General features: G+C 42.6%; 1 protein-coding gene across 1 annotated transcript in view; it reads right to left on the bottom strand.

Moving 5' to 3' along the window:
- Positions 1 to 21,669, bottom strand: part of MYRIP (myosin VIIA and Rab interacting protein) — a 181,324-nt gene that overhangs the window by 26,668 nt on the left and 132,987 nt on the right. The window contains 1 exon segment of the mRNA XM_007447341.1: positions 8,255 to 8,494. Within this exon segment, the coding sequence (XP_007447403.1) occupies positions 8,255 to 8,494 (240 nt within the window).

The following is a 21,669-nucleotide window of genomic DNA, read 5'->3' as shown; positions in this document are numbered from 1 at the left end:
CTGCTGAATCTCCTTAGCACTGATCACTAAGGACCTCTTCCCCTGTATGTGTTTACATACTTATCAGCTGTCGCCCCCAACAGTGGGTAAATTCCGCAAGAGCAGGGACCTTTTCTCTCTGGTCCCTACTGTATTACAGCTCTTAGAATAGTTCAACAATTATTTGTAACAAGGATTGAACAAGGATTCAAACTCCAGAACTTGTGCCACTACCTCTCATGGGAAGTTGGCATCTTTTCCTTATTGTCTCCTGTACATATTGCTGGCCCTGCAAACCTGGGGGAGCCATTCATTCCTTTGCTGGAGAGAACATTAAGGACCTTCCTCTCTTGCCACATCCCTTCCCCCAAGAGAACAAGTGCACATACGTCTCAACACACTTATTAAAAAATGATCTCTTCCCAACCAGGGGTGAGAGGTGGGTGGTAATTATGAGATCAATTGTGAGTTAAATTAAGTATGTTCTGGACTATTTCATTGCATCCTTTATCAATATCTCACAAATTTAATTATTCTGCCTTTAAAACATGATTTACTATCTTAATAGATAGGTCCTCTTCATTTCTTTTATTTTTTCTAAGCATTTCTAAGTTATTCTTGACTTTATTTTATCAGGTGATTTTTCGAATCCTTTTGAAAAGTTAAAAAAACTTCTGGTTCAGATTTTGATTTAAATTACAGTAAATGTCTACCCTCATTTTGGAAGAGTTCTTCTTTACACTGTCTTTCCTACCAGCAAAACTGGTAGGTTTCTGAGAGATCTGCAGTCTTCTTGTTAAGCTTTAATTTCACATTTTTTTGTTCCTATTGTGGTTGGAATTAATTTCCATTTTATCTCCCCACTCCTCCAGTCTGGTTTGAGATTCATCTATAAATTTTAGTTATGAAATGGGGAGTTCTAATGTAAATCCCAGTACCTATTGAGCTGTATTGCATAATTGTGCCGAATGATATGGATTCATGAATAGACCTGCTACTACTAGACCTTTTCTTTGAATAGAATGAATTTTTATTTTGCATTTATTTGCATTCAAAGTTGCTGTATTCTTTTCTTTTCTTTTTTTTTACTGAAGTTGATTTACGATGTTATGCTAGTTTCAGATGTTATGCTAGTTTCAGGTGTACAGCAAAGCGATTCAGTTATATGTTCTTTTTTTTTTTTTTTTTTTTTTTTTTTTTTCGCGTTATCCTCCCCTCTCACTGTTGTGGCCTCTCCCGTTGCGGAGCACAGGCTCCGGATGCGCAGGCTCAGCGGCCATGGCTCACGGGCCCAGCCGCTCTGCGGCATGTGGGATCTTCCTGGACCGGGGCACCAACCCGCGTCCCCTGCATTGGCAGGCGGACTCTCAACCACTGCACCACCAGGGAAGCCCCTATCTATATATTCTTTTCAGATTCTTTTCCCTTATAGGTTATTATAAGATGTTGAATATAGTTCCCTGCGCTATACCATAGGTCTTTTATCTATTTTATATATAGTAGTGTGTATAGTTGCTGTATTCTTTTACAGGCTCTTTTTATCTCAAGTAAATGTTTGTGATCTCTGACCTTACCCTGGGGATCCTTTATGTTTCTCCACACGTTTTTCTCCCATTCTATGCAATAGCTATTTCAAACCCTCTCCACAATCCTGACACTCAAATTTCACTGTCCCCTCACTTTCAGAAGGCAAACTTGCCTTCTAGTTCAGAAAGCTAGAGACCAAGCAGGACCTTATGGGGCCTTCCCAGGACAGACCATCCCCTGCCCCCATGTCCTCTGCCCACCTCTTGTTTGTAGAAAGACTTTAGCCTCCTAGGCCATCCCCGAGTTCCAAAGAATAAATTTAATAAATTTAGAAGTGAGAAAATGCAGAAACAAAGGAAAACAGTCAAGCAAGACAAAATAATAATAGTTTAGCCATTAAACAAAGTCAAATACCTTTAGTTCCTCTCAAGGGCTATAAGATAACATTCTGAGCCATATCCTTTGAGCTGTTTTGCAAATACTGAAACCCCTGCAGGTGGAAAACATTAACTGCATGCTGACCACCAGCATGTAGGCAGGCCCCAGACAGGTTGGAACCAGAAGGTTGATGATGTTGACTCCCCATTACCTCACTACCAACCAATCAGAAGAATGTACACAAGCTGATCATGTGCCCTGCAACCCTCTCGCTCACCCTATCTTTATAAACCTTTCCATGGAAGCCATCAGGGGTTCCGGCCTCTTGAGCATTAGCCATCCCCAATCTTGCTTGGTGCCCTGCAATAAACACTACATTTTCTTTCACCACAACCCAGTGTCAGTAGATTGACTTTACTGTGCCCCAGGCGAGCAGACCCAGGTTTGGTTGGGTAACAGGGGCAGAGGGGGGGAAGCATAGAACGTAAAACAAACTCTCGTCATCTTCCTAAACATCAAATTTACCCACTTACTTGTATCTGGACTATTCTGTCTTTGCCATTCCAATGCCAGTGCCCCATCTGTTTTCTGGACTTCATCCCCTCCATTTCCCCAAGAGTCCCTTATTGTTGGACACTTAGGTTGTTTCAAAGTTTTCCTAGTATAAAAATATAACACTTGATGAACTGCACTGTGATATACCCTTGGCTGCTTGTCCAGTTATTCCTTAGGATAAATGATTGAAAGCATATTCGCTGGATCAAAGGATATGCACACTTTGATTGCTTAGAGTTACCAAGTCATCAGTGTGCTAATATGTGCTACTTTGTGGGTATTAGACTGCCTATTTCCCTGAACTCTTACCAACATTGATTATTGTTCTTTTTAACCATCCAACTTGTTAGGCACAGTGGCATTTCATTATTTCAATTTGCATTTTTATTGCTTGTCTGAACAAACGATAAACTTTGCCCTGTTCATGGCTGTCTTCCCAGTGCCTCAGTGTGCTTTTGTTGAATGGAAAAAATGACTGTGCACACCATATGCCAAGGTCTGGGCTCGGTGTTGTATTGAATACAGCTGAGATACAATTAAAGTTGAATATTTTTTCATATGCTTATTGGTCATTTACATTGTTCTTTTTTTGTTTTTGTTTTTGGTGAATTGTCTGCTTATGTAGACTGCCTTTTTATCTATTAGCATTATGAGTATATTAATTCTCGAGGGCTCAGTTCATCTTTTGCCTAGAGAAGAAGATGTTCTGTTGAAGGCCTCGTAATCCAGGAGAGAACCCAGAACTCTTTTCCCAGCCGTGCAGGCCTCTGCCCCAAACACACAGGACACAAGTGTGGGAATGAGTGACACCAGTGACAACAGGAGTGAAATGAAACCTCACCTGTTCAAGCGCTGTGGATAAGAGCTGTAGCTCTAAGTGGACAGCTAAAGCTTCTCTTTTTTCCTAGCGCAGCAGTTAAATAGAAAGTTAGAAGAGGCAACAGGCATAAGGCCTACTGAGATCAGTGTGGCTTGTAAGATATAAGTGGGGATTGAACCTTTAGCACCAACTGAAGATGGAGACATGCTTCTCAAATAAGATACTACCTGGGGTGAAAGACCCTGAATCCTCATGTGGATGGTGAGTCATTTTACAAGGGTGAGACACACGTGGACAATACTTGATTTTATGTTAACACTGTGATATCAACAAAAGGTTTTTCACAAGCACATTAAACTGCAGAAACCCACAGCTCTGGGTTTTCTTAGACAACAATCAATCTGCCTGCTTATCCATTGACCAGTACTGTGTTTCTATATGACTTGATGCTAGTCAATGGGGAGCAGCTGTGAGAAGATGCACAAATCTGTCTCTTATTTGAGGAGAAAGACATTTATTACTTTAGGGAAGTCTCAGTACTTTGAGGAGAATTATTCCGTGAAACTATGAATATGGGAGTTACCTGCTGGTCTGTGACTCCCTTGTGAAACTAAAACACAATGATTCAGCTACTTGTGATAATTAATAAACAAAGACACTTTGCTTTCAGGACATTGCATGTACAAATTTGACTATAATGCAAGAATTCACTAACATGGGCCTTCAACAAACACTCATGTTCCAAAAGCTTGACACATAGGACATCTTTTGTCATATAAATAGTGTCATAAATGATACTAATATCAGGAAACAAAAACCTATTTAATGCCTTACATGTCTAGAACCGTGGGATTTTGGAGTGAGCAGGGACCTTGGGGATCACTGCTTTAAGCTTGGGGAGATAGGGTTTTGTGGGAGATTCAGCCCCTGCATGTAGTCTCCAAAGTCAGGCCAGTTCTTGACCTTTCTTTGCGTCCTTCTCTCAGGAATGCAGCACCTGCATATCCAGGGGCAGATGGTTCTAGGAACCACTTCAGCCAGGCCTTTCTTCCATAACCATTGACACAGCCACCTGCCCAGTGGCAGAGGGGAAGCAAGTGCTTATTCCCGGGCTTGAAGGATCCCAAGGTTTGGAAGGTTGACCATGAGGTTCAATGAAACCAAGATGACTTCAATTAAAAACATGGCCTCTAGGAATCCAGGTTTCTGGGCTGGCCCCAAGTTTTACAAGCTGGTTCTTCAGGTAGTTAAAATTCAGATGGCAGTGACCATCCTTGAATCATCATTGGGCCCCCGACACCCAGCCAAAGTGAATCAGCTGTAGGGACAAGTCTGCCTACAGCGAAGGGCTGACTCCCATCAAGAAACAGCGTGTTTCTAAAATGGTTCTGCTGCTGCTGGACAGGATTGTGAAGCCCTAATAACCTACATGGGTTGTCATAACAAGGACACTGAACTGCCACTGATGTCCCTGTGTCTATGGGAATATGCACATTCCTCTGCTTTGACTCCCAGAGAGAAGAACCTGCGATAGAGGCAGGAGGGATGGTGAAGTCTGGATAAAACTCTCTCTGTGTAAGGGATCCTCGTGGTCAGGCAGAGGCCATTAGCGGCCAGTTAGGCATTTGGATTTCTCCACTGCTTAGTCACAAATACTGCAGTGAGTGCTTGTGAACTGGAGGCTCTGTGTGTTTTCCTGTTTGGTTACTCTTAGTCTGGTTTCCCCAGAAGCAGACCCTGAGACAGGGATTCGAGTGCATGGAGTTTATTTGGGAAGTGATCCCAGGAACCAGTGGAGGAGGGGGTGGGGCAAGGCAGGGAAGAGAAGGCAGCCAGATCCAGCTGGTCCTCACTGCGGGTGCCCAGAGCCAAATCTGCTGGGGAACTCGGGGCATCAGTGGGTAGCACACACTCCGTGGGTCACCACCCCAATGGAGGCAAAGGAGTGGAGTATTTACACTCTTCACATCAGTCACTGATTAGGGCTGCTCCTGGGGAGGGGAGTGTTATTCTCTCACTCCCAGCCTGCCTTCTGCACAGGAAGAGGAGCTCCTGCTGTGCCGGGAGCCCCCAGGCAGATGGACCTTGGGCCAGTGTGCAGTAGCACGGTAAAGAGATAAGGCAGGCACGAACAGCTTCTGGAACAGTTTCTTTAGCCCAGATCTGCTCCCCGACCATGGCGTGTGTGTGTACATGTGTGAGCGCTGGACAAACTAGTTGTGGTCGGATTACAAGGGAAGTCATAGTTACTCTGATCCCGACGATGTGAACCTGGGAGGTTCTGACGTGGTATTTTCCCCATTACATTCTTCAGAGCATGATGAAGCACCGAACGTGGCTACAGACCTCTGGCTTGACACTGCACGTGTCAAGCTGTTCCCTCAGTGCTAACACAGGGGCATTATTTCACAACAGTGAAGTTTCTTTTCCTTGAGGTTGTTAAAGGGGCTGTGAGGTTGTTAATATTTGCTGGGCTCTGGCTGTGTGCTACCTCTATGCTGCATAATTCAGTCCTCCCAACTCTATAAGGGGGTATGATTATCCCCATTTTACAGACACGGCCAACTTGTGTTTGTCCGGTCAACAATGAAGACCTAGACTGGTTTTTAGGGATCGATATAAAAACAAGCCAGACCTGGGCTTGTCGACAGGCTGGGAGCAAGTTCAAGGGCCGCAGGGCAGCTCCAGCTGCTGGGTAGAGAAAGGATTGGAGGGGCCAAGGAGGGCAGCTAGGGGGTGGGGTGTAGGAAGCAGGCAAGAAATGGCCTTGGCTTAGAACCAAAGTCCAAAGTTTGCAAACTGCATGGATGTGTTTCACAGTCAGTCTAATCCTGAAGCCTATCTCTATACCCTTCTGCTTCTAAATAATCTTCCATAGATGAACGTATATTTCTGTTTTCCTTTAATCAGAGTAGCCTATGCCTGATGGAGAGATATATATTGATTACCTCTTTTTGTTCGCTATCTGGGTCTTTACATACACAAGTGATATCTGGTTGACTATTTAATCCATTGATTCATGGTCGGCAGTGGGAAGGACTTAAACTTTGAGAAACTGACACATTTGGGAGTTTGAATAAAAGCAACTCCCCTAATTTCCTGCTCAGCGAGGGCACAGGGCAGGATGGGGGCAGGATGGAGGGCTTGGCCAAGCACCCAGGATTTTCCGCCTTTCCCTGTTCACATTCTGCCCAGAAGAGCACAGTACAGACGGATGGCTGTGCCTCCAAGAAGGTGAGGCCTGCAGGCTGATGAGGGGCCTGTGTGCGTGGCTCATCCCAGCCCGGCGTGCTGCTGGTACAGCATGAGCTTTTGGTGCCTTGGGACCACCAGGCAGCAAAGCCAGTAGGATGTGGAGCCACTGTAAGAAATAATGTGATATTCTTCAGTTACCGTCTGGCTCTCAGCTCTAGCAGACAAATGTGATTGTAATGGGCCATCGGTTCAAGTAACAGAGAGGATAAGAACCCATAACCATTGAAGAGGCAATGGGTCGGAGCCCATATCCCGGGGAAGGGCTGCCGGTGAAGGCCAAGATCTGCTCTCCACCCACAAACATGCTGGGGGAAAGAGATGTGCGCCATCCCCAGGCAAAGGACCCGGCAGGTTTATGAGTGAGGATTCAATGGTTATGGAGGCCGGGTTGGGAATGAATGCAAGGCAGAGTCTGAGGTGTTGTAAGGTTCAGGGCCTCACCCTCAGGGAGGATGGTCCCCACTTCCCTTGGGGCCTGCTCTGGACCACCTGTGGTCATTCCTGGGTTGGCCAGGCTCCTGCACAGTACCCCAGCTTGGCTGTTGAGCAGATGAAGGGGACTCATTCACCATGCACATGGGTTACCAGCAGCCTGTTAGCTTAGATAGCCTACTCTCAGAATAGGGAAAAAATTGATCCTAAGTACAAAGAAGTCTAGATGTTACCAGATAAGATCTTGTCTGAGTTCCAGAAGAGGCAGCTTGTTGTAAAGGAAGGAGCCTGTGATTTGATGCCAAGCAGGTTTGTGATGCAGCCTCAGCTCTGAAACTTACTAGCTGTGGGCGTTGGGTAAGTACCTTTGTGACTAGACTCAGTTTCCTCATCTGCAACATGGGTCTGTGTCTGCCTCAAAGGTTTTATATTAAATGAACTAACATGTGCAAAGCACCAGGCATGTAGGAGACATTGAACAAATGCTAGCTTCTTCCCCTTCCACTGGAGGCAGCAGGGATATCCTGACCAGGGGGCCAAGTCTAGTGTGAACGTACTTGGTGGAGCTCTAGTGGGAACCCAGGCATGTGCTGGAGGACGGTGGGCAGAAAGGCTGGGATCCCTTTCTGCCAGAGGCAGGGTCTATTTTCTGTGCCTTCCACACAATGTCCCTTGGAACTCAGTGGCCAGCTTGGGGGAAGGAAGGGAGGACAGTGGGACTGAAGATCAGGTGGTTGGAGCTTTGGGGACCCTCAGAGCAGCAGTCCTTTTATCTGTTTAAAGCACTGGGATTCCATATAAGGTTTGTTTGAGAAAGCCTTCTGGCTAAGTCAAACAAGCCAAAATCTGAAAACTGCAGAGATAAATGATCCAGAAGGCCACTTTCAACACAAAGACTTTATACTATGAAATGAAGCATCATCATTGGCTAAAAGAGCATTGGCTAGATGTTCTCAATCCACAGGAAACATTCCTTTGGGAGCGGGTGGGGCGGGAAATAACACAGCTCTTTACCAGTGAGAGAGACCATGGGTACTACATTATAGACTCGAAATGTAAGGGCTGTCTTGATGAAGAATAGGAGATGAGAGGTCTTGGGAGACTTTCAAGGACACGCGGTGCTATTTTCCTGATTGAATAACAGTGTTAATCAAGCAGAGTTTTCTTGGGCTCTCCCAAGTACATAGGGATGGGCATTTTAGAGAGTGCTCTTTGGGGTCCCAGCACATCTCTGCACAAATGCAGAACCTTCCCCCACACCCCAGCTGCAGAAACCAAGCCATCTGCAGGTGGTTTCACAGAGCTTACCTTCTTCAGCTCTTCTTGGACACTCTGGCTGTTGTCTTCAGAGGACAGACTTTCCTTCTGGTTCTCAGACTCTGTCTTGGGCTCGGACTCCTGATCCTCCCCAGAGGAAGTTTCCTTCTCACTCATTTTCATTGCCAACTCGTACAGCCTGTTTGTCCGTTTCTCTCCTGCAGCGTCTGTGCCGGCCTGTGGGTGCCGAGCCTCATTGCAGATGTCAGTCTTTGATAAATCACCGGACACCTAAATGAAAGCCAGAATCATGAACTGAAGACTCTTCTGCTACAGTCATGTTGCTTGTTGTTCCCAATAATCCCTGAGTAAAGGACAATCCAGGAAAATGAAGCTCTTACCTGATCTGCTTTCCCTATGGATGGACTTTTTATTTTTACTTCTTCAAACGCATGCATCTTAACACTTTGTTAAAAATTTAGGCAGGTGAGCACCTGTACTCAGAAAAGTGACTTCAGTGTTTTTCATTTGCAAAATTCTTACCGAGTGCCCACTAGGGTCAGCATTGTGCTGGTGCTGAGGATGCAAAGCTGAGCAAACCTCCGCCCGCCCCCTAGTGGAGAAGACACTAAAACCCTGACAAGTGCACAGAAGCAGTGGGTGGGGAGGGAGGCTCTGACAGCCCTCTAAGGGGCACCGGATGGCAGGGCTGGGACTCAGGGAAAGCTTGCTTGTGGAGATGATGTTTGAGTGGAGATTCAAAGTGTAGCAGCTACCCAGCTAAAAGGGAGAGAGGAAAGAACGGTATTCTAGGTAAATCTCAGATTTTGAGATGGTGCGAGGTCCTTGCGCATACATAAGGAATACTGTGTACCCTTCCCTTGATAATTACACAATTACATCTCCAGCTCCTACTATCTCTGAAGCTCCCTCTATGAGTATAGCCCTGATCAGGCCTGGGGAAGTCCAGGAAGACATGACATTCTAACTCTCACTCTATTTTTCACCTTATATTAGATATGTATGGAATCTTAGCAAGATAACCCTCAAAGTACCATTAGGGTCCACTGGACGCAATATTAGTTTGTGTTTTTTTTAATTTAATTTTATTTAATTTTTTATACAGTAGGTTCTTTTTTTTTTTTTTTAACATCTTTACTGGAGGATAATTGGTTCACCACGGTGTGTTAGTTTCAGCTTTATAACAAAGTGAATCAGCTCTACATATACACATGTTCTCATATCTCCTCCCTCTTGCATCTCCCTCCCACTCTCCCTATCCCACCCCTGTAGGTGGTCACAAAGCACCAGGCTGATCTCCCTGTGTTTAAAGCAGGTTCTTATTAGTTATCTATTTTATACATATTAGTGTATATATGTCAATCCCAACCTCCCAGTTCATCCCACCCCCCACCCCCCGCTTTCCCCCCTTGGTGTCCATACATTTTTTTCTCTACATCTGTGTCTATTTCTGCCCTGAAAACCGGTTGACCTGTACCATTTTTCTAGATTCCACATATATGCGTTAATATATGATATTTGTTTTTCTCTTTCTGACTTACTTCACTCTGTATGACAGTCTCTGGGTCCATCCACGTCTCTACAAATGACCCAGTTTCGTTCCTTTTTACGGCTGAGTAATATTCCATTGTATATATGTACCACACCTTTATCCATTTGTCTGTCAATGGGCATTTAGGTTGCTTCCGTGTCCTGGCTATTGGAAATAGAGCTGCAATGAACATTTGGGTGCATGTGTCTTTTTGAATTATGGTTTTCTCAGGGTATATGCCCAGTAGTGGGATTGCTGGGTCATAAGGTAATTCTATTTTTAGTATTTTAAGGATCCTCCATACTGTTCTTCATAGTGGCTGTATCCATTTACATTCCCACAAACAGGGCAAGAGGGTTCCCTTTTCTCCACACTCTCTCCAGCATTTGTTGTTTGTAGATTTTCTGATGATGCCCATTCTAACCAGTGTGAGGTGATACCTCATTGTAGTTTTCATTTGCATTTCTCTAATAATTAGTGATGTTGAGTAGCTTTTCATGTGCCTCTTGGCCATCTGTATGTCTTCTTCAGAGAAATGTCTATGTAGGTCTTCTGCCCATTTTTTGATTGGGCTGCTTGTTTTTTTAATATTGAGCTGCATGAGCTATTTACATATTTTGGAGATTAATCTTTTGTCTGTTGATTCGTTTGCAAATATTTTCTCCCACTTTGAATGTTGTCTTTTTGTCTTGTTTATAGTTTCCTTTGCTGTGCAAAAGCTTTGAAGTTTCATTAGGTCCCATTTGTTTATTTTTGTTTTTATTTCCATTACTCCAGGAGGTGGGTCAAAAAAGATCTTGCTGTGATTTATGTCAAAGAGTGTTCTTCCTATGTTTTCCTCTAAGAGTTTTATAGTGTCCGGTCTTACATTTAGGTCTTTAATCCATTTTGACTTTACTTTTGTGTATGGTGTTAGGGAGTGTTCTAATTTCACTCTTTACATGTAGCTGTCCAGTTTTCCCAGCACCACTTATTGAAGAGACTGTCTTTTCTCCATTGTATATCCTTGCCTCCTTTGTCATAGATTAGTTGACCGTAGGTGCGTGGGTTTATCTCTGGGCCTTCTATCCTCTTCCATTGATCTATATTTCTGTTTTTGTGCTAGTACCATATTGTCTTGATTACTGTAGCTTTGTAGTATAGTCTGAAATCAGGGAGTCTGATTCCTCCAGCTCCGTTTTTTTCCCTCAAGATTGCTTTGCCTATTCGGGGTCTTTTTTGTCTCCATACAAATTAAAAATTTTTTTGTTCTATTCTGTAAAAAATGCCATTGGTAATTTGATAGGGATTGCATTGAATCTGTAGATTGCTTTGGGTAATATAGTCATTTTCACAACATTGATTCTTCCAATCCAAGAACATGGTATATCTCTCCATCTGTTTGTTTTATCTTTGATTTCTTTCATCAGTGTCTTACAGTTTTCTGAGTAAGGTCTTTTACCTCCTTAGGTAGGTTTATTCCTAGGTATTTTATTCTTTTTGATGTGATGGTAAATGGGATTGTTTCCTTAATTTCTCTTTCTGATCTTTCGTTGTTAGTGTATAGGGATGCAAGAGATTTCTGTGCATTAATTTTGTATCCTGCAAGCTTACCAAATTCATTGTTTAGTTCTAATAGTTTTCTGGTGGCATCTTTAGGATTTTCTATGTATAGTATCATGTCATCTGCAAACAGTGAGACTTTTACTTCTTCTTTTCCAATTTGTATTCCTTTTATTTCTTTTTCTTTTTTGATTGCCATGGCTGGGACGTCCAAAACTATGTTGAATAATAGTGGAGAGAGTGGACATCCTTGTCTTGCTCCTGAAATGCTTTCAGTTTTTCACCATTGAGATGATGTTTTCTGTGGGTTTGTCATATATGGCCTTTATTATGTTGAGGTAGGTTCCCTCTATGCCCACTTTCTGGAGAGTTTTTCTCATAAATGGGTGTTGAATTTTGGCAAAAGCTTTTTCTGCATCTATTGAGATGATCATATGGTTTTTCTTCTTTAATTTGTTAATTGATTTGCATATATTGAAGAATCGTTGCATCCCTGGGATAAATCCCACTTGATCATGGTGTATGATTCTTTTAATGTGTTGGATTCTTTTTGCTAGTATTTCGTTGAGGATTTTTGCATCTATATTCATCAGTGATATTAGTCTGTAATTTTCTTTTTTTTGTAGTATATTTGTCCGGTTTTGGTATCAGGGTGATGGTGGCCTTGTAGAATGAGTTTGGGAGTGTTCCTTCCTCTGCAATTTTTTAGAAGAGTTTGAGAAGGATGGGAGTTAGCTCTTCTCTAAATATTTGATAAAATTCACCTGTGAAGCCATCTGGTCTTGGACTTTTGTTTGTTGGAAGATTTTTAATCAGTTTCAATTTTATTTCTTGTGATTGGTCTGTTCATTTTTTCTGTTTCTTCCGGTTCAGTCTTGGAAGGTTATACCTTTCTAAGAATTTGTCCATTTCTTCCAGGTTGTCCATTTTATTGGCATAGAGCTGTTTGTAGTAGTCTCTTATGATGCTTTGTATTTCTGAGGTGTCCTTTGTAACTTCTCCTTTTTCATGTCTAATTTTATTTATTTGAGCCCTCTCCCTCTTTACTTGATGAGTCTGGCTAATGGTTTATCAATTTTGCTTATCTTCTAAAGATCCAGCTTTTAGTTTTATTGATCTTTGCTATTGTTTTCTTTGTTTCTATTTTATTTATTTCTGCTCTGATCTTTATGATTTCTTTCCTTCTGCTAACTTTGGGTTTTGTTTGTTCTTCTTTCTCTACTTCCTTTAGGTGTAAGGTTAGATTGTTTATTTGAGACTCTACTTGTTTCTTGAGGTAGGATTGTATTGCTATAAACTTCCCTCTTAGAACTGCTTTTGCTGCATCCCATAGGTTTAGGATCGTCGTGTTTCGTTGTCATTTGTTTCTAGGTAATTTTTGATTTCCTCTTTGATTTCTTCAGTGATCTCTTGGTTATTTAGTAACGTATTGTTTAGCCTCCATGTATTTGTGTTTTTAGTGTTTCTTTCCCTTTAATTGATTTCTAATCTCATAGCGCTGTGGTCGGAAAAGATGCTTTATATGATTTCGATTTTCTTAAATTTACCAAGGCTTGATTTGTGACCCAAGATGTGATCTATCCTGGAGAATGTGTGCACTTGAGAAAAAAGGGTAATCTGCTGTTTTTGGATGGAATGTCCTATGAATATCAATGAAATCTATCTGGTCTATTGTGTCATTTAAAGCTTGTGTTTCCTTATTAATTTTCTGTCTGGATCATCTGTCCATTGATGTAATGAGGTGTTAAAGTCCCCCACTATTATTGTGTTACTGTCAATTTCTTCTTTTATAGCTGTTAGCATTTGCCTTATGTATTGAGGTGCTCCTATGTTGGGTGCATATATATTTATAATTGTTATATCTTCTTCTTGGATTGATCACTTGATAATTATGTAGTATCCTTCCTTGTCTCATGTAACATTCTTTATTTTAAAGTCTATTTTATCTGATATGAGTATTGCTACTCCAGATTTGTTTTGATTTCCTTTTGCATGGAATATCTTTTTCCGTCCCTTTACTTTCAGTATGTATGTGTCCCTAGGCCTGAAGTGGGTCTCTTGTAGACAGCATATATATGGGTCTTTTTTTTGTATCCACTCAGTGAGCCTGTGTCTTTGGTTGGAGCATTTAATCCATTCACATTTAAGGTAATTATTGAGATGTATGTTCCTATTACCATTTTCTTAATTGTTTTGGGTTTGTTTTTGTAGGTCCTTTTCTTCTCTTGTTTTTCCCACTTAGAGAAGTTCCTTTAGCATTTGTTGTAGAGCTGGTTTGGTGGTGCTGAATTCTCTTAGCTTTTGCTTGTCTGTAACGGTTTTGATTTCTCCATCATATCTGAATGAGATTCTTGCCAGGTGGAGTAAGCTTGGTTGTAGGTTCTTCCCTTTCATCACTTTAAATACATCATGCCACTCCCTTCTGGCTTGTAGAGTGTCTGCTGAGAAATCAGCTATTAACCTTATGGGAGTTCCCTTGTATGTTATTTTTCTTTTTTCCCTTGTTGCTTTTAATAATTTTTCTTTGTCTTTAATTTTTGTCAATTCGATTACTATGTGTCTTGTGGTGTTTCTCTTTGTGTTTATCCTGCTTGGGACTCTCTGTGCTTCCTGGACTTGGGTGGCTATTTCCTTTCCCACGTTAGGGAAGTTTTCAACTATAATTGCTTCAAATATTTTCTTGCGTCCATTTTCTCTCTTTTCTCCTTTTGGGACCCCTATAATGCGAATGTTGGTGCATTTAATGTTGTCCCAGTGGTCTCTTAGGCTGCCTTCATTTCTTTTCATTCTTTTTTCTTTATTCTGTCCTGCGGCAGTGAATTCCACCATTCTGTCTTCCAGGTCACTTATCCGTTCTTCTGCCTCAGTTATTCTGCTATTGATTCCTTCTAGTGTAGTTTTCATTTCAGTTATTGTTCATCTCTGTTTGTTTGTTCTTTAATTCTTCTAGGTCTTTGTTAAACATTTCTTGCATCTTCTTGATCTTTGCCTCCATTCTTTTTCCGAGGTCCTGGATCATCTTCACTATCATTATTCTGAATTCTTTTTCTGGAAGGTTGCCTATCTCCACTTCATTTAGTTGTTTTTTTCTGGGATTTATCTTGTTCCTTCATCTGGTGCATAGTCCTCTGCCTTTTCATTTTGTCTGTCTTTCTGTGAATGTTGTTTTTGTTCCACAGGCTGCAAGATTGTAGTTCTTGCTTCTGTTGTCTGCCCTCTGGTGGATGAGGCTATCTAAGAGGCTTGTGCAAGGTTCCTGATGGGAGGGACTGGTGGTGGGTAAAGCTGGGTGTTGCTCTGGTGGGCAGAGCTCATAAAACTTTAATCTGCTTGTCTGCTGATGGGTGGGGCTGACTTCCCTCCTGTTGGTTGTTTGGCCTGAGGCGACCCAGACCTGGAGCCTGCAGGCTCTTTGGTGGGGATAATGGCTGACTCCAGGAGGGCTCAAGCCAAGGAGTACTTCCCAGAACTTCCACTGCCAGTGTCCCTGTCCCCGTGGTGAGCCACAGCCTCCCCCCAGCTCTGCAGGAGACCCTCCAACACTAGCAGGTAGGTCTGGTTCATTCTCCTGTGGGGTCACTGCTCCTTCCCCCTGGGTCCTGATGCACTCACAACTTTGTGTGTGCCCTTCAAGAGTGGAGTCTCTGTTTCCCCCAGTCCTGTCGAAGTCCTCCAATCAAATCCTGCTAGTGTTCAAAGTCTGATTCTCTGGGAATTCCTCCTCCTGTTTTCAGACCCCCAGGTTGGGAAGCCTGATGTGGGGCTCAGAACCTTCACTCCAGTGGGAGGACTTCTGTGGTATAATTGTTCTCTAGTTTGTGGGTCACCCACGCAGCGGTTATGGGATTTGATTTTATTGTGATTGTGCCCCTCCTACCATCTCTTTGTGTCTTCTCCTTTGGATGTGGGGTATCTTTTTTGGTGAGTTCCAGTGTCTTCCTGTTGATAATTGTTCAGCAGTTAGTTGTGATTCTGATGCTCTCTCAAGAGGGAGTGAGCACATGTCCTTCTACTCCACCATCCTGAACCAGTCTCCCCAGTATTAGTTTATGAGTTTCCTCTTTAAGTTGTTCTATCTATTTATAAGGCTTGGCATTTCATGGCTTTTATTCTTTCTTGAAGGACTCCCAACAAACAAAGAGAAAATGTACTAATTTTGTAAATAAAACTCATTCTATTTTGCAATTACTATCTGGGTTCATTGGACCGTTTTATAAATCTAAGATACATGAAGGGATTTCTGTGATTTCATTTTCCTTATCTTTTGAAATATTTTGCTGTTTCATCATCCTGGGAATTATCTTTCATCATTACTCACCAAATAGTTCCAATTATGCTAAAAGGAGACTAGAATAATAAAACAGAAGAATGGAATTACCTAGAAGGATGATTCAACATCAAAATAAATCATCACCGTTTTGAGTCTGCTTTTAGCTCATTGTTTATGGTTGAGAATTCAAAATTTTTCATAATGGCAAAGGAATAAAACAGACAGAGAACATTTCACAATTAGATGACTCAGAAGATGAAGTTAAAGAGAAGAGCAGCTCCCCAGACTCTAATAATGATGATGGAATTGATTGTATAAGTAAAATCTCAGACTAAGAATCTTCAGATGACAGTGTCCTAGGTGAATTTTCTCAACCCAAGAATCGATGAGTAATCAACGTATTTATCAGGATAAGAGAAAAGATGGCATTTTCATTCAGTTAGTCATTCAACAAGAAGGGCTTCATCATGCATATTTTGCAACAAGAATCTAGACCATCCTGTTCTGCTAAAAAGGTGTGTGGCAGATTCTTTATGATGTTTGTGCACCAAATTTGCTTGATACAGTTTGTAATTGGACAAATGCTAAAGGGAGCTGTCTATATAAAAGTGATTAGAAGGAGATAGATGACAGAAATGAAAAAAGATCACTGGATTGATAAAAGAAAAAGAGTCCCTTGGAAATGATAATTTTTTTTTTTCTGGCCCTGAGTAAGAATCATGATGAGGGCCTTGTGAGAGGTGAGTAATGTCCCCATTATGCCTGAGAAGGAGGAGTCCCTTGGTCTGAGGACTTGGGGCAGCTCCATGGGAAGGATGGTCTCTGAGCAGGTTCTTGAGAGATGAGGAGCATTTTAATATGTAGACATGGGGACAAGCATTCTTGATGAGGAAGCAGCAGGATCACTAAGACCCAGGGTGTATGAAAATGCTCAGTATAGTTAGAGGAATAAGGCTCAGAAGTGGAGAGAGTGGGGAACTTGGGGGTATGGAGAAAACAGGCCTGGGTCAGACTGCAGAGGGTTAAGCATCCACCTAAGGAACTGAGCTTTATCTGTCAAATATCTCCCAGGCTCCTGGGTGGCCTCAAGGGCATCCAGAAGCTGGCTCACGGAAGATCTTTGGTGTGGCTCGAAGGTGAGCACCCAGGGGCTCCCTACAGTGGAAATGAGGTAGCTGCCCTGTGGCTGGACAGCCGTGTGGGAAGCAGATGAAAGTGAGAGCCAAGCTGGGGCCTGAGGGAGAGATCCTGGGTTCTGACTGAGCACACAGGAGAGGGAGCCTTAGACACTGGTGGGGGATGCTGGGCGGGGAGCAGGAGGGGGATGACTTAATGAACAGGGGCCCCATCACTGAGAGACCTGCAGGGACCCCAGAGGACACAGCTCAGCTCTAAGAGGACACCAGAAGCCCCCCTCCCCACCCCCAAGACAGCGAAGGTAGAGAAAGTGGAGGGGTTGGACGACTGGTTATTTACTTAAAAAAAATACAGTTTTAAACAGAAAGTTGATCAAATCGCAAGAGGCTAAGTGTTCCTTGGATTGCCTGGCTTACATTCCCGGCTCTTCAGAATGCGGAGGCTGATGAGGAAATTTAAGGCGGTTATGGAGGATCAAAACATTGCCTTTTCTTTGCACACTTCCAGTTAGTGTGTGGAACATGGAGATTCTGGCTAAATAAAGATGTAAAATTTTAAACACCTGATGACAGAATACTCATTAAGATAAGCTAGTACATTTTCTTAAGCAAGAGACCTCTAATCCATTCTCGGTGGTCTGCAAGTTCTTTATACTAATTTTTAAATTTTGGTTTTCATTTCACTGATAACCTAAAAAAAAAAAAAAAAAAAGGCACATTCTGGATTACCAGGGCAACCACCTTACAGCTGAGTGCTGCCATGGATCGCCATTCCTTTGTTTGCGTTTATGCTTCTGGTGGTGCTAAAGATTTCTTACCTTGACAGTATTTAAATTTGAATGCAGCTGTTCTCAAACTAGGTATCCTCTGAAAAATTCTTGAGTAATCTGTGAATTCTCAAGATTGAGAAACAAAGATGGAAATAAATGGAGGCAATGGGTATGTGAGAACTGGACAGTTCTCGCAGCTGAGCACAGCCATGTGGGTGAGCACTGCCCTCGGCGAGGCACACAGAATCTCCTTCAAGGGTCTCAGTCTTTCCCTCTGTATCCACAAAGACACTGAGGTTGAGTAGGCTGTCCAGGATCAGGTGGCTAGTGCATGGCTGAGCTGAAGATGGCCTGACCCTGAAGGCCAAGCTCTTTGCATTATTCTAAGATGAGGCTAGAAGCTCCAAATTAAACCATGCTCCTTGGAAGGAGAACAGTTAGCAGAGCCACAGTCTCAGAGGACTGTCCTTACCTTCAGTCGCCCAAGTGGTCTGTCTTTATAGACCTTGAAATCCTGCCTGCTTTAATTCAAAGCAGTTTTTCTCCTACTCAGCCTTATCATCATCCTCATCAAAATTCTCCACACATTTGAAGGGAGCAATGGCAATGTCTTCCAGGCTAAACAACCGCAGTCCTAGCAACACTTTTTCCTAGAGCCTGGCTTTCAACTGCCAGGTCATTTGAGGGGGAGGTGGGAGGCTCTGGGTTTTCTCCATCTTTTTAAAAAGAGCCCTGCTAAAGAATTACTCTCAGATGTTACATGTCAGCCTTCAATGAATATATCCTGGTGTCCTGGTGGCTCTCCTCAGCCCCTGTGACGAAAGATACTGAACCTGACCTAAAAAATCAGAATTTCTGAAGCTTGCTTTTAGATATCATTTTAGTCAACGTCAGAGAAAAGCCCCAACAGGTTAACTAACCCTAGAGGCACTGTACATGACAAATGTACATAGTTTTACTTGCAAATCCCTTGGCATATTTATCCCAAATCCAAGAAGAGCAGAATGAGCCTTGGGGCTGGCTGACTCCACTGTTGACCTGTTTCTTCTGAGGACTCGAAAAAGTTCTGTCTCTGGTGCCTTAAGATAGAGGTTTGTCCTCTCCCAGTGTATTGCTGTTACCTAAAACTAGATTTATTCACATTGCTGTACTCTGGTGAATAAGGCATTTAAAAAAAAATAACTGGTGTGATAAGAACAGTCATACGTACCAAAATATACATCAAATCCTTGGTCAACTTAACAGGGTGGAAATGGGAAGATGGAACCTGGAATTTTATCAAATTTAATATTATAATTTTTTAATCTTCCTGCCTCAAGAAGAACTGCTTTACCTGGAAGGGTCCGAGTTGGGTCAGTGGAGCTGCACAGAAGGCAGATATGGGGCCCGGATCTTGGGGATGAATTTGGTGAAGGAGTTTATGGGAACTTAGCACCTGGGCGTCATCTGGAAGCCTTAATTTTAGCTTTTATAATTACAGCTCAGTTGTCCTGGTGTGAGTCCCAAGCTGTTCTCTGAGTCCTTCATATAAAATTGATTTCAAAATAAACAAAACCTTAGTCAAATCTGGGTCACATCTCCCTCTCCCAGAACCCAAATCCCTCTGAAGGATGGGCTCTGCCCCTAGTCTGTTTTCCCTTTATAATCTGGCAGAATTAACTATGCCATTTGTTGAAACAGCAGCCATTTATTCCCTAGAATTATGGCAATCTGTATAAAATATCTGGAAAATCATTAGCCTGGACTTCTCAGGTCAATATTTACATGAGGAACAGGCATTTAAGACACAATTATTTTCATACTGACCACAGTTGGCCTATTACTTTGTGGGAAAATCCTTTAGGAAGGAAGCAACATTAACAGTGGATTTCATCTTTGTTTTTTTCTTTGACTCTGGATTGGCATTGGGTTACATAGACTAAGTTACATGATCCTTGGATTTTGATGATGATTCAGAACCTGGACCATAATGCAGGCGTGAGAGTCAGAATCTCAGAAGGGGCAGGAAGAGTCTCCTGAACAATCACATGATGACCTTCAGGGTAGGGGCTGGGGTAGCGGGGCTGAGGGGTGTTCCAGATTCCCTTCTTTTCATTGCAAACGACTTGCTATCTGTTGTGAGTGGGCTGGGTTCGAGTCCCTGCCATATAGAGAGCTCAACATTTGCCTCGTGGAATGAATACGGTTATACTGCCACAAGTAAGTAAAGGCTTTAACTGACAGGTAGCCCCTCTATTTGATATCTGCCCAAAGTAGGGCTATAAGTTAACTATAGCAAAACAGAAGTCAGTATTTTTGGTGGATGATCCTTAATATCCAACAGAGTCCTGTTTAAAAATGTAAAGCTCTGAGCGCTTGTCTTTATGCACATTTCTCCCCCCACTGGGGAGAAGACTTAATAATTCATCAGGTTCTCAAAAGGGCCTATGACACAAGAATGTTTAAGAAACAATGTTATACAGCAGATGTCTCATTGTTTTCTAGACCTGTTCTCTGCAACCGGCTTGTCTTAGAGGGCGCACCCAGCAATTCTCACCGAAAAGGGGAATCACTTGACAGATACCTGACTCAAGATTTTTCTGCTGTCGAGTGGGTATTTGGTCATACTTGCTCTAAACTGTTTGCAGGTTATGATCTGTACTTGCTTAGGCTGCTGTGGAGGTTGGAGTGAGAGGCATGGGGGGACGGCAGCCTTGTCTCAGAAGGCTCTCTAAGTTTTCATTTAAAGGAAGTTTCCACACCTAAAAAGATATGAAAATCAATGGTGAAGAATTGGGGATGGGGAGGTGGGGACTGTCACCCTTTGGTCTGTGTACGGGAGGAAATTCAAACACAATTTGAGAAGATTTAAGGGCTTGCTTGGGAGCGTTCTCTTGACACATCTCCGAGGTGGGTGGACCCGTCAGGTGCCTCAGTGTTCATGGGCGTGGAGGTGTTGCCATACTACCTCCAACATGCATGGTCTTGCAGGCACTTGTCAGGTGCATCCCTTTGAATTCAGAGCTGCACAGCACTCATGAGCCAGGGCCTGGGGAGGCAGCCATCCACTCCTCTACAGATCCTACAACTTAATCTTGGAGCAACCCGGACCAGCAGAGGTCAGAGTATTTTGACCCCTCGTAGACCTGACCCGGCTGAGTTGTCCGCAGAGCGATGTATTGGTCCACACTGAGGGACACTGTGAGAAGCAGCCTCCAAAGTGTGTGTTCGTTTGAAGCAGTTTATTGGGGAGGGTGCTGTATTCTGCATTCTCTCCACAAGGACCCATGAGATAAATTTCTCTTGGATCTCAGGTCAGGGAGCAGCATCTTTTTTATTTTATTTTATTTTAATTTAATTTTATTTATTTTATTATACAGCAGGTTCTTATTAGTCATCAATTTTATACACCTCACTGTATACATGTCAATCCCAATCGCCCAATTCATCACACCACCACCACCACCCGCCATGGCTTTCCCTCCTTGGTGTCCATACGTTTGTTCTCTACATCTGTGTCTCAATTTCTGCCCTGCAAACCGGCTCATCTGTACCATTTTTCTAGGTTCCACATATGTGCGTTAATATACGATATTTGTTTTTCTCTTTCTGACTAACTTCACTCTGTATGACAGTCTCCAGATATATCCACATCTCTACAAATGACCCAATTTTGTTCCTTTTTATGGCTGAGTAATATCCCATTGTATATATGTACCACATCTTCTTTATCCATTCGTCTGTCGATGGGCATTTAGGTTGCTTCCATGACCTGGCTGTTGTAAATAGTGCTGCAGTGAACATTGGGGTGCATGTGTCTTTTTGAATTATGGTTTTCTCTGGGTATATGCCCAGTAGTGGGATTCCTGGATCATATGGTAATTCTATTTTTAGTTTTTTAAGGAACCTCCATACTGTTCTCCATAGTGGCTGTATCAATTTACATTCCCACCAACAGTGCAAGAAGGTTCCCTTTTCTCCACACCCCCTCCAGCATTTGTTGTTTGTAGATTTTCTGATGATGCCCATTCTAACTGGTGTGAGGTGATACCTCATTGTAGTTTTGATTTGCATTTCTCTAATAATTAGTGATGTTGAGCAGCTTTTCATGTGCTTCTTGGCCATCTGTATGTCTTCTTTGGAGAAATGTCTATTTAGGTCTTCTGCCCATTTTTGGATTGGGTTGTTTGTTTCTTTAATATTGAGCTGCATGAGCT

Source organism: Lipotes vexillifer, unplaced genomic scaffold, assembly GCF_000442215.2.
Source record: "Lipotes vexillifer unplaced genomic scaffold, Lipotes_vexillifer_v1.1 scaffold1134, whole genome shotgun sequence".
NCBI lineage: Eukaryota > Metazoa > Chordata > Mammalia > Artiodactyla > Lipotidae > Lipotes > Lipotes vexillifer.
The sequence above is the reverse complement of the archived record's forward strand: the minus strand, read 5'-3'. Positions and strand labels throughout refer to the sequence as shown.